General features: G+C 45.7%; 1 protein-coding gene across 2 annotated transcripts in view; it reads left to right on the top strand.

The window, feature by feature from the left end:
* The window catches only part of rock2b (rho-associated, coiled-coil containing protein kinase 2b), a 49,108-nt gene extending 37,399 nt beyond the window's left edge, over positions 1 to 11,709 (top strand). Inside the window, exons 25-33 of one of the 2 annotated variants that reach the window (XM_062550517.1) lie at positions 1 to 137; positions 1,705 to 1,876; positions 2,659 to 2,841; positions 3,122 to 3,195; positions 3,544 to 3,632; positions 4,017 to 4,095; positions 4,942 to 5,218; positions 6,028 to 6,520; positions 10,796 to 11,709. The exon at positions 1 to 137 is cut by the window's left edge and continues 58 nt beyond it. In XM_062550517.1, coding sequence (XP_062406501.1) covers positions 1 to 137; positions 1,705 to 1,876; positions 2,659 to 2,841; positions 3,122 to 3,195; positions 3,544 to 3,632; positions 4,017 to 4,095; positions 4,942 to 5,218; positions 6,028 to 6,520; positions 10,796 to 10,799 — 1,508 coding nt within the window. In that variant the 3' untranslated portion in view covers positions 10,800 to 11,709. Of the gene's footprint in view, positions 138 to 1,704; positions 1,877 to 2,658; positions 2,842 to 3,121; positions 3,196 to 3,543; positions 3,633 to 4,016; positions 4,096 to 4,941; positions 5,219 to 6,027; positions 6,521 to 9,841; positions 10,764 to 10,795 lie in introns of those variants that run through there. The other variant, XM_062550516.1, reaches the window with a different exon arrangement.
* Positions 11,710 to 12,500: the final 791 nt, after the last annotated feature.

Genomic DNA, 12,500 nt, shown 5'->3' with positions numbered 1-12,500 from the left:
GCGGTCACGGCTCGGACACGGACGTGCGGCGCAAGGAGAAGGAGAACCGCAAGCTGCAGCTGGAGCTGCGCTCAGAGAGGGAGAAGCTCAACTCCACCATCATCAGGTTCCAGAGGGAGATGAACGACTTGCAGGCGGTACGTGTGTGTGCGCACACTCACACACACACACACACACACACACACACACACACACACACACACACACACACACACACACACACACACACACACACACACACACACACACACAGTGCCACCTGGTGTTCAATCTCTCATCTAATTGTTAGATTTGAGTGGTTTTCTGTATGTCATACCTTCTCTTGTCTCTGTCTCAGACACATTTATGCAACATATTGTAGACAAAGGGTAGACATTTGTGTAGTACACTGTAGTATATAATATGTATAGTATATATTACAGTATAATACAGTGTAGTGTAGTGTAGAATAGTTTGTTATTGTATAGTTTTGTTTAGTAGAAAGTAGGCCTACAGCAATGTACTGAGATGTGAGGTCCATTTAGATCCATTTTAAGGTCAAACTGGGTGAGTTTGGAGAAGAGAGGGTTCTCTGTTAGGTGTGAGTACCTTCAGGTCAGCTTCTCTGATGTTTAAATGACCCCAGTTAAGGCAGTGGACAGCTGCTCCTTGTCCCATATTTACCCCTCGGTAGCAGATGGCCCTCTGACTCAGCACACAGGGAATGCATTGTGTCTGCAATGCGCTCCTGCACACGCACGCAAGCAGGCACACACACACACACACACACATGCACACACACACACACACGCACACATGCACACATACACACACACACACACACACACACACACACACACACTCACACACACACACACACACACAGAGCCCTCACCAGGGGGAGGTGGAATGTGCTGATTCATTCAGGGACTTTGTGGCGTGTCTGCAGCTTAGACCTGGCTAGTGCCATTTCTGTTGTTTTATCCTCCTCACTGGGAACTCCAGGTCTGCTCTGCGCTGTGGTGGGGGTCTGAAGGAAGTGTGAAGTGTACTTTGCACCTTTGGGCCTCACAGTTAGCCTGCTAGCTGAAGTCCTTTACTTACGTTAGCTTACTAGCTGAAGTCCCTTACTTTTAGCCTACTAGCTGAGGTCCCTTACTTAAGTTAGCCTGCTAGCTGAACTTAAGTTAGCATACTAGCTGAAGTCACTTAAAGTAAAACTCTTTTTCACATAGATCTCTGTTTCTAGTGGTCACAAGTGCTGTTGGTACGGAAAAATTGGTGCTACCTTTGCTCGAGTTTCTGCAGCCAACAGCTAGAGCAGCCATGCAGCCACAGTGCTACAGCAGAGAGGGTTAAAGTGGAGCAGTAATGAAGGATCTTTGGCTACAGTACACTCTGGGGGCAACATTTTTAAAATGCCTCCAGAGTAGTTGTAGGTGCTTGGCTCGTTTTTAGTGACTTTTTTTAATAATGCTATAGCTGTCTGGAACACCCATATCAATCATAAATGCAGCACTGAACAGTCAACACATTTCTGCAAAGCCTGTTATCTTGTTTCCCAATACCTCAACATTATTGAGTCAATAGCTATCAACGTTGAGGACGAAATCTTTTACATTTTAGCCGGATTTGTTGTGTTTTGGGATTAAAGCAGTTACTGAATCTATAAATCTTGTTTGCGAATGTGTGTGTGTGTGTGTGTGTGTGTGTGTGTGTGTATAGACGGTAGCGGAGGAGTCTAACTGCCGGCTGGAGCTACAGATGGCTCTGGACAGTAAGGAGAGCGACATCGAGCGCCTGCGCTGCCAACTCTCCTCCATCAGCATCCACTCGCTGGACGCCACCAGCATCAGCTCCCAAGGCAACGACCTGGACCCCGACGACAGCTACCCAGGTAACCCAGCCCACCCATCAGCAAGGGTACTCAGTGAAGGGACACGTAGGGAAACGCCCCAAACACACACACACACTCCCACTCTTCATCTCTCCACTCTTTGTTCTTCCATACGCCACTTCCATATGCCTGTCTGCCTCATATGCTCCTTCCATCACGACACACACTATTATATCACACTATAACACCACACTCTTGCACATCACACACTACTGCTTTTCCGTTTACAGCACACACTCTTGCTCAGCCTTTCACAACACATGTGGACATAAGAGGAACAACAAGAGTGTGTGATGCTCAGTCTCACATCACACACTCTTCTTGTTCCTCTTATAGCACACACTCTTGCTCAGCCTTTCACAACACACACTCTCACATCACACACTCTTGCTCAGTCTCACATCACACACTCTTGTTGTTCCTCTTATAGCACACACTCTTGCTCAGCCTTTCACAACACACAGTCTCACATCATACACTCTTGTTGTTCCTTTTATAGCACACACTCTCACAACACACTCTCTTGCTCAACCTCTCTCACATCACACACTACCTATTGCAGTAAATCCACTTCATCTTAGCTTCTTGCTTCCCTGTAATGGGCCTGTTGTTTTTACCTCTTTCCAGTTTTTCTGGTGTTTTGCTTCACTAGCATTTACTGACTGTTTTTCTTGACTAGTTTCCCCCCTTTTGCCTTGTCTCTTTTTTCCTCCTTCCTCCTTCCTTCTCTTTCTCTCTCTCTCTCTCTCTCTCCCTCTCTCTCTCTGGGATGTGGCCGTCAGTGCGTATCACACAAACACACATGTCTGAGTCGATGTCCTTCACGTACCAGCGCAGTACGCGGTCGGTGTCTGTGCACACACGCCCCCGCCTGGACAGCTCGGAGGAGGAGGACGAGGGGTCAGAGGATGAAGGGGGGGACAGTCGGACACGGCTTGCCCTCCCTTATAAACCTGAGCCTGCAGGTGAACAGCACATACACACACATGGGCGCCGTGTCTGTGTGTGTGTCTGTGCGTGTGATGCGTTTTTTTTGTGGGTGTGTAGGCCTGCACTTGATTCTATATGCCTAAGTGTGTGAGAAAGAGAGAGTGTGTGTGTGAGAATGTGCGTACTGTATATGTGTGTGTGTGTGTGTGTGTGTGTGTGTGTGAAAGAGAGAGAAAGTGTGTATGTGTGTGTGTGTGTGTGTGTGTGTGTGTGTGTGTGCGGGAGCGCATTCTCATTCTCGTTCTCTTTTTTCAGCCTCAGATTCCAGGTTGGAAGGCTGGCTGTCAATGCCCTCCAAAAACACTAAGAGGTTCGGATGGGACAAAAAGGTATGTCCAAGACGCACATACACTAACGATTAATTTAGTTAATTTATCTGTTGATTACTTTGTTGATTAATTGAGTAATGGAGGAGTTTAATCTACAAAATGGCAGAATATGATGAAAAATGGTGTTTTGTTTGTTTAGTCCAAACACCAAATCTACTTAAAAATGACATAAACCGATGAACTATTAGCAAAATAGTTATGGTTAATTTAATAGTTGACAACTAATCGATTCATTGTTGCAGCCTTGACCTACACACACAGGCACACACACACACACACACACACACACACACACACACACGTTTCCGAAGCTCACACTGACTGTGTCTGTTTGTATCTGTTTTGCAGTATGTGGTGGTCAGCAGCAAGAAGATTCTGTTCTACAACAACGAGGTGGACAAGGAGCAGTCCAACCCATTCATGGTGCTGGACATCGAGTGAGTTACACCTACTGTACTGACTCACAGACTGGCTTTCTTAGTGACTTTCTTTCTTTCTTTCTTTCTTTCTTTCTTTCTTTCAGCTCCTTTGAAATTCTTTCTTTTTATAATGTTTTGATGTTTTCACAACTTTGGGTTCCTTCTGAACAATTGTTTTTTTTATTAATTTAATGTTTAAGCAAAAGCTGTTCATGAAAAACAGAGCACCACTGTCATATCTGTGATGTTTTCACTACATTAAATTAAACTGAATTGAGTTGAATTGAATTGAATTGAATTGAACTGAATTGAATTGAAATGAATTGAACTGAATTGAGTTGAGTTGGGTTGAGCTGAGCTGAGCTGAATTGAGTTGTGTTGAATGGACCACTCTCTCCACAGTAAACTCTTCCACGTGAGGCCTGTCACCCAGACAGATGTGTATCGTGCTGATGCCAGAGAAATCCCCCGTATCTTCCAGGTGAGAGAACAGACTGGGGATTTGTGTGCCTTCATGTTCCAGTGGAATGTTTGGTTGTTTTTGTAGTTTATGCTCATGTGTGGATTTTGTGTGTTAGGGGGATTTAAAAGACTGTTTTATGCTTCTGCTAGTGTAGGGATGTGTGGGTATGTATACTGTATGTGTAAGGGTATACGACGTGTGTGTGTGCGTGTGTGAGTGTGAGAGAGAGCGAGAGAAAGAGAAAGTATAGTGTATAACGTGTGTGTGTGTGTGTGTGTGTGTGTGTGTGTGTACTGTAGGTGTGTGTGTACAGAATGTCTGTGCTTTTCTGTTCTGGTGTGCAGCAGTGGTCATTCAGTGTTATTCTGGGCTAAAAACCACAGTGACATTGTTCAGAGTCGAACGTGATGCACAGTCGTAACCACAGACCTTATTGCTTATTAAGGTTTAGACGGGCACTTCCCTTTGGTTTACCACTCTGGAAACCAGGCACACACACACACACACACACACACACACACACATACACTTCCATTTCCGCCCCCTGACCCCCATAAAGATCCATTCTTGCTACCACACACACACACACACACACACACACACACACACACACACACACACACACACACACACAAACATGCATACTCTCAGACCCACCCCACCCCCCACACATACCCATAAATTCTTTCTCCTACACATGCACAGATGCCTAGACTTCCTCCCACACATAAAACCCATTCTTCCTCTCTCTTTTTCATACACGCGCACACACACACACACACACACACACACTAGGCAAAACCTCCTCATACACACATATTAATCACCGCCCCCCATCCCTCTCGCCCTCCTTTCCCTCCACAGATCCTGTACGCCAACGAGGGGGAGTTCAAACGCGAGGTGGAACCCACCGGCCACGAGACCCTCAGCTTGACCGCCGCCGACCGCTCCATGTGCCTGCTGCACAAGGGCCACGAGCTGGTGCCCACGCTCTACCACTTCCCCTCCAGCTGCGAGGCGTGCACGCGGCCCCTCTGGCACGTCTTCAAGCCGCCGCCCGCGCTCGAGTGCCGCCGCTGCCACCTCAAGTGCCACCGCGAGCACCTGGAGCGCAAGGAGGAGGCCCTGGCACCCTGCAGAGGTGAGCGAACGCCTCCTGCTCTCTGGCCATCGCTCTCTCTCTCCTTATCTCTCTCTCTCTTCTTATCTCTGTCTCTCTCTCCCTATCTCTCTCTCTCTCTCTCTCTTCTTATCTCTCTCTCTCTCTCCTCATCGCTCTCTCTCTCCTTATCTCTCTCTCTCTTCTTATCTCTGTCTCTCTCTCCCTATCTCTCTCTCTCTCTCTCTTCTTATCTCTCTCTCTCTCTCCTCATCGCTCTCTCTCTCCTTATCTCTCTCTCTCTCTTCTTATCTCTGTCTCTCTCTCCCTATCTCTCTCTCTCTCTCTTCTTATCTCTCTCTCTCTCTCCTCATCGCTCTCTCTCTCCTTATCTCTCTCTCTCTCTCTCTCCTTATCTGTGCTGTGATTCTGACTTCCTCCCCTCCTCTTCTCCTTGTAGTGAACTACAACATGTCCACATCAAAGAGTGCTCTCTCTCTCTCTCTTTTTCTCTCAATCCTTCTCTCTCTATCCCATGCACTCTCCATCTCTCTCTCTCTCTCTTCCTCTCTATCTAGCTGTTTCTCTCTCTCTCTCTTGCTCTCCCTTTCTCTCCATTGTAAATCTGACTGTCTGTCCCTCTCTTCCCCTCCTCCTCCCTGTAGTGAATTACATGTCCACAGCCAATAGTGCTCTCCGTCTCTCTCTCTCTCTCTCTCTCTCTCTTCCCCTCTATCTAGCTGTTTTTCTCTCTCTCTCTGCCTTGGTCTTTCTCTTTCTCTCTATTTCTCTCTCTATCTCTCTCCATAGTAAATCTGACTCTCTCTCTCTTCCTCTGCTCCTCCCTGTAGTGAACTACGACATGTCCACGGCTAAAGAGCTCCTCCTGCTGGCCACCTCCCAGTCCGAGCAGCAGCGCTGGGTCAACCGCCTGCTGTCCCGCATCCCGCGCAAGCGCCAGCCCGCCCCGGCTCTCCCCGCCGCCTCCTCCACCCCCTCCTCCTCTCCCGGGGCCCCTCGCGGCTCCCCGCCGGCCTCCGACTCCTCCTCGGGCTCGCCCTCGCCGGCCCCCAGCTCCCCTCGCCCCTCGCCCCGCCCCTCTCCGCACCTGGACGCCATCGCGGCCACCATGGCTGCGGCCGGTGGCGGTGGCGGCGGTGGCGGTGGCGGCGGCGGCGGGTCCAGGGCTCGCTCGAGCTCCGGAGGGTCATCGTCGCCGCGGCTGTCCCACCGCGGGGCCATCAAGATGCAGTCCAAGCACGTGCAGCACCAGGAGGTGACCGTGCAGCAGCAGAGTGGCCAGCAGCAGCAGCAGCAGCAGCAGCAGCAGCAGAGCAAGACCAGGTGAGCAGCACAGCACAGCACAGCACAGCACAGGAGGGGGCGACCAACCGTAAACATAAACACAAACATAAACAGATATAAACAAACAAACAACACAAACAAACACAGACACCAACAAGCATAAGCATAAACATAAACAGTATAAAACGGCATCAATAAACTCATACTCTATGTATAAGGTGCCAGAGTGTGTGAGATACTCTCTTATGATTTCCATGATAATAGTACCAACATGGTATTATGTTGACGAGGATGATTATTATGATGATGATTGTGATGATGACGATGGTGATGATGATGATGATGATGTTGTGGTGATAGTGGTGTGGTGGTGGGATGAGGACTCTCATATAAATGTCCATAGGCAGTATGCACTATGTACCTCTTTACCTCCATTGACCTTATAGTTTGTATAGCAGTCTGAGAAGTACAGAACAATGTATGTGGCTACATGATATTGTACCACTAATAAGATGTACTATATTATAAGATGTACTACATTAGTGATTAGTGTACTTGATATTAGTGCTGCACAGGAATATGCACTGAGAATATAACGCTACTGTTTACATACTTGCTTTACTTGTGTAATAATAGCATTCACATCAAACAAAAGTTTAGCCTACAGTACAGTGATGATCTTTAATTATTAACACATCTAGCGCAGATGAAAGTGCTTCTCAAGCAAGTAACCATAATACATGTGTGCTTGTTACAGTAAAAGCCTGTGAATGCAACAACATCTTTTCCCCTGGTGCCTATTGAGTTTTGCTAATGAAACGCCTCATGACCTTGATTACCTGAACACAAGGGGCTTGGCTCATCAAATTATCCCTAAGGGGTCTCTAATAGGGGAACTACTGTAGGTGTGTGTGTGTGTGTGTGTGTGTGTGTGTGTGTGTGTGTGTGTGTGTGTGTGTGTGTGTGTGTGTCTGTGTGTGTGTCTGTGTGTGTGTGTGTGTCTGTGTGTCTGTCTGTCTGTGTGTCTGTCTGTCTGTCTGTGTGTGTGTCTGTCTGTCTGTCTGTCTGGGGAAGTTATGCTATTCAACAGAAATAGAGGAGGTTTCTATTGAGGCTGGGAAATGGAAATAGTTTCTTCTGAAGTCAAGCTGTTTTGCATTTAACTTAATAGCAATAGAGAACAATCAGAGAATAGTGGCTAATTAAAGATTAATTAGATAATTAGATCATTTTAAATAAGTTTGCGAAAATTAAAAATGCAATCAATCAATCAATCAATCAATCAATCAATATGTCTATCAGTTATATAAAACTCTGTTCCTATAGTTCAGGTGTTTCTGGTCATTTCCATAGTGGACCGTCTCTGTGTGGTACCTCATTTGAAATGCTGGTATTTAAGGTCAAGGTTCACAGGGTCGGTTTGTGTAGAACAGTTGGGTCCACCCTTCTCCTGCCCTAAAGCTGTCAGTCACGAGCTCGCTCTCCTCTAGGGTGGACAGAGGCACACACACATAGCCGACTCTTTTCCTGGGCTGGGATTAAGTGTCAGGGTCCTGCTCTAAATTTGGCGCCCGGGGGAAAGACCCTTCGTAAAATGCCACATGGGGGTCATCTGAAGGCCTGTTGGCCATTAGGGATCTGACTGTAGGCCAATGTATGGAAGAGGTGGACAGCTATGCTATATACAGTATATATATATAATGTTAATGGGTTGTGTTGTTGTTAATTCAGTTTACTAATGAGTTTTGTAATATTATTTGCTCGCTGGTTTAATAATGTTTGCTGTGTGAAGCTGAGCAAGAAGGGTGTGTGTGTGTGTGTGTGTGTGTGTGTGTGTGTGCGTAGTGTATGATGTCCCTGGTTGTGTGTGTGTGTGTGTGTGTGTAGCTGGGTGTATGTCGTCCCTGGTGATGTGTGTTTGTGTGTGTAGGTGTATACGTATGTAGCCTATGTGATTTCCCTGGTGGTGTGTATGTGTGTGTGTGTGTGTGTGTGTGTGTGTGTGTGTGTGTGTGTGTGTGTCTGGAGGACTGTATGGCTGATTAATTCTGCTCTCTGTAGCAAAGGCCTCATGCTCAGAATCATCCTGCACTGACATCATGACCGTCTCACCCCTGACCTTTCCATTATCTCGTGTGTGTGTCCGTGGAAGTAAGTGTGCGGCACACTGGCATCTGTCCGCATGTGAGTGTGTGTGAATGAGTGTGTGTGTGTGTGTGTGTGTGTGTGTGAGAGAGAGAGAGAGCGAGAGAGAGCATGTGCATGTGTGTGTCTCATTGCGTATGTAGAGTTGTTAATGCTGCAGGACCTTGGCTGTCCTTGTTATCCACATGCTAACAATCGTAACATAATCTCTCAGTGTGTACTCCAGTTGATGGCTTATAGCTCACCACCTGCCCCACTCAGTCACAATTATTAAAGGAACATAACAACTTTTTGGGAAATTATTAGATTATTTGTCGTCTAGCTAACAGAATGATACATCACTTCTCTGGTCTGCATACAATGCAATAGCTCAGTCTTACACCGTTAGCCTAGCTTAGCATAATTCACTGGAAGTGGGTTAGACCAGTTACTGTAGCCTTTAGCTAAAAAGAAAGCTCTTCTACAGTCCCAATGCAAGCTATAATCTGAGGCTAGGCAACATCTGAATCTATCAAAGAAACCTGTTTCACCTCTTGTTAACCCTGGTAAATCAGGAATTCTAAGGCTAGAGATATACTTGTGACATGGTTGACAACAAAAAAAGAGTTTTTTGTCTGAGGATTATTTGACCAGGAAGAAAATTCAGAAGCAATGAGTAAGAGTTACCCCTTCACTGAGCTTAGTACATGTGTGCCACCTAGTGGTTATTTGTGTTGTTCATCCAAGTGTAAAGGCGGTCACTTTTTTTCTCAGTCCCTTTGGTGGATTTCTCAGATCAGAATTGAAATTCTTAAAACTATTTGTTCAACCTCCACATCATCTAGTAACTTTTGCACATCATGAAAGGTATTGTTATTATTATGAGCAAACAGTAAATAAATGGCAAATCCATGCAGTTGCAGTCATTTTGGTTACAAGTGACATGCTTTTGCAGGCAATTCAAATACTGTAGTTTTACTACAAATGGTTTTGAGAAATGCACTTGCTGTTGTGCAAACGTTAATGAGGATTAAAGAAATACACCAAAGTGACTGCAGAGAGAAGCTGTAGTGAATTTTGGAAAAAAGAAGCTGTAAACCGTCCATGCACTTCCAAGCCACTGTTGATATCAGTGCATAACATCTACTGGGGCCAGGGTGCCCAGGGACCCTGAATGACCTTTCAGTGACCCTGAACGACCTCTCTGTGACCTGACCTGCTTCTCTGCCGTTTCAGGGTGATTGGGTTTGGCCTAAAGGGATGGGAGTGGGTCCTAGATGATGATGATGATGAGGATGGTGATGGTGATGATGATGATGATGATCACATTTTTTTGAACTTCTGACAAAAAAGTGAGATACAACAGTGTGTCTTTGTTTGAGTGAGTTCGCATGAAGATACGTGCTAAGCCCACCCAGGGTTTTAATATCTGCATCTTTTGCATTTTAAAATGACAAATGTTAAGATGAGTGCATCCAGTTTGTTTTCCGAGGAAAGACCTAATGGCTTCGGCTCTAATTGTGCCTGCTCAAAACTTTGGCTTGCACAACGCCCCTGTGTATGTGAATGTGCGTGTGTGTGTGAGAGAGAGAGCGAGAGAGAGAGAGAGAGAGAGAGAGAGAGCGAGAGAGAGAGAGAGCGCGAGAGAGAGAAAGAGCAAGAGATAGATCTTTCCCAGGTGCGTTTGCCTCTGGAAGTAGTGATTTGCTGCTGGGAAGGGTTGTTTGCTAATAACTCAATGTTGATGCTTCCTTCAAAAACTGATCAGCCAGTGTGTGAGTCCTGTTGTGGTTTCTAATACTCCAGTGTAACAGCAGTGGTGTGTCTTAGCATGTTAGGACAGCATGTTTGTGATATGGTTTACAGCACTGGATGCCATATCATCTATGTGGTTTATGACAAATCTGGTTTGTAAGTGATATATCATCTCCTATAAGAAGAGAACTCGTAGTAAGTGCTAAACCTCCTATAGGTGGAGCCGTTTGGCTGAAGCCATAGAGCTCCTATAATAGGAAGTGTACCATAATGTACCCAGGTTTGTCACTACACCACGTGCATGAGATATGTCCCTGAACTGGATGTGTAAATAACGGATGATGTTCTCTCTTTCTCTGTCTCTGTCTCTGTCTCTGTCTCTCTCTCTCTCTCTCTCTCTCTCTCTCTCTCTGTTTTTCATCATCTCCCCTCTAGTTAACCTTTGCTGGAAGTCTGGATTTGTACACGGTGATTTCAGCTGACAAGAACACCTACCGAGAGATTAGAAACAATCCTCAATACACCAAAAAAAGGGACACTCTCAGTCTACATATTGAGACTATGCAGATTCCTAAGTGTGCATTTCTTGTGCTGTTGTATTTACCTGTGAGTGTGTTATATATCACATCATGCATTACAGTAAGTGCCAAAGATATATTCACTGTTATTGATTTTTTTTTAAAAAAAACTGTAAAGTCAGTATCTATGCATATTTCAGAAAGTTTGTGTAAATTATTTCTTTTATTTTCAAGCGTTACAGAGGTAAAAAAAAAAAACCTGACATATTCGTAGCTTTAATGGAAAGTATTTGGGGTATAATTCGAGGTGGTATTGTGGCAGTTACAGTTACAGTGTTTCTTTAGTGCGTCTTGGAGATCAGTGGAGAAAGACTGTAGCCCACATGTCCCACTGAAGATGTCAGACATACAGTACAGTATAATGAGCTCCTACCGGACGGTCATCCTCAGCTGAAGGCTGCAGGGCCACACCCCACTGAGCTGGACGGGTCTCAAGATCTCCTGTCGTTTATGGACAGGCGTTTTTTTCCGTTACCACGGTTACCTGTCTGTCTACCTGTAAGAGGCTTCAGGGGTGTAGGACTTTCTGTTAACTTGCATCTGCAGTGCAAACTGTAACACTACACTACACTACACTACACTACATTTACAGTACATAAGGAACATAAACACATTTAGAATGCATAGCATGGAATTTCACTTGGATTGGACGCACACTACAATCTGGCTAGAACCTGCCCAGAGTCCTCTACAATTGTTCTGCTCTCAGTAGTAGTCTGTCCAATTCTATCAGAAACCAGAACAACAAGAATAAATATGTTATTTGACAAAGTTGTCTCATGACTCTTTCTCTACATACAAGCATGAAACCAGAGATGGGGATGTGTGTCTGGTATACGAGTCGTCTGAATGGGATACTCTTAGGTTTTCATCTGGGTTTGTTTGTTTGTCTGTCTGTCTTTAAAAGGGTGGGTTTTTAACATTTTGAACACAAGATTCCATTCCAATTCAACAACAATTCAACGTTCTAAGATTCTATGTAGAATTCAATGAACCCAGATATTCTTTAGAATGTTAATTTTCCAACATTCCTGTCACACCGGTGTGACGGTACACTCTTAGGTTGCTTTCACACTAGGTCCGTTTAAGTGGACCGGACCCGAGTGCGGTTACTTCTACCGTAGTTGGTCTGTGTTCACATTACATGTTTGTCTGCACACCCGGGTCCGTTTGCGTCATAAGCACCATGCTTCTAGACACGAACTTCGAGAATTCTGTTTGCAAATATCCCTTGGCAACACAGCAGAAGGCGGTGCAATGAAGAAGACAAAGGTGAAGATTCTTTAGATTCTTCAGAACGTTTGCTTAGCAACCTGCTCCAGGGTTTTAGCGAACCGGACCCGAGACCACCTTTTCAGGCGGACCCGGGTCCCGGTTCCCGGTCCCGGTCCGGTTGCGTTCACACTATCAAAAACAGCCGAACCATCGGACCAAACGAACCCGGGTCCGGTCCAGAGGACCTAGTGTGAAAGCACCCTTAAGGGTTAGCAAGATAACTCATAAAGTTATGGATGGACTGTGATGGTGTTATGTTTTTTTTGCTTGGCGGAGGTCTGCGCTCT

Source organism: Sardina pilchardus, chromosome 12, assembly GCF_963854185.1.
Source record: "Sardina pilchardus chromosome 12, fSarPil1.1, whole genome shotgun sequence".
NCBI classification, from domain to species: Eukaryota; Metazoa; Chordata; class Actinopteri; order Clupeiformes; family Clupeidae; genus Sardina; species Sardina pilchardus.
Note: the sequence above shows the minus strand (reverse complement) of the source record. Positions and strands in the feature narration are given on the sequence as shown.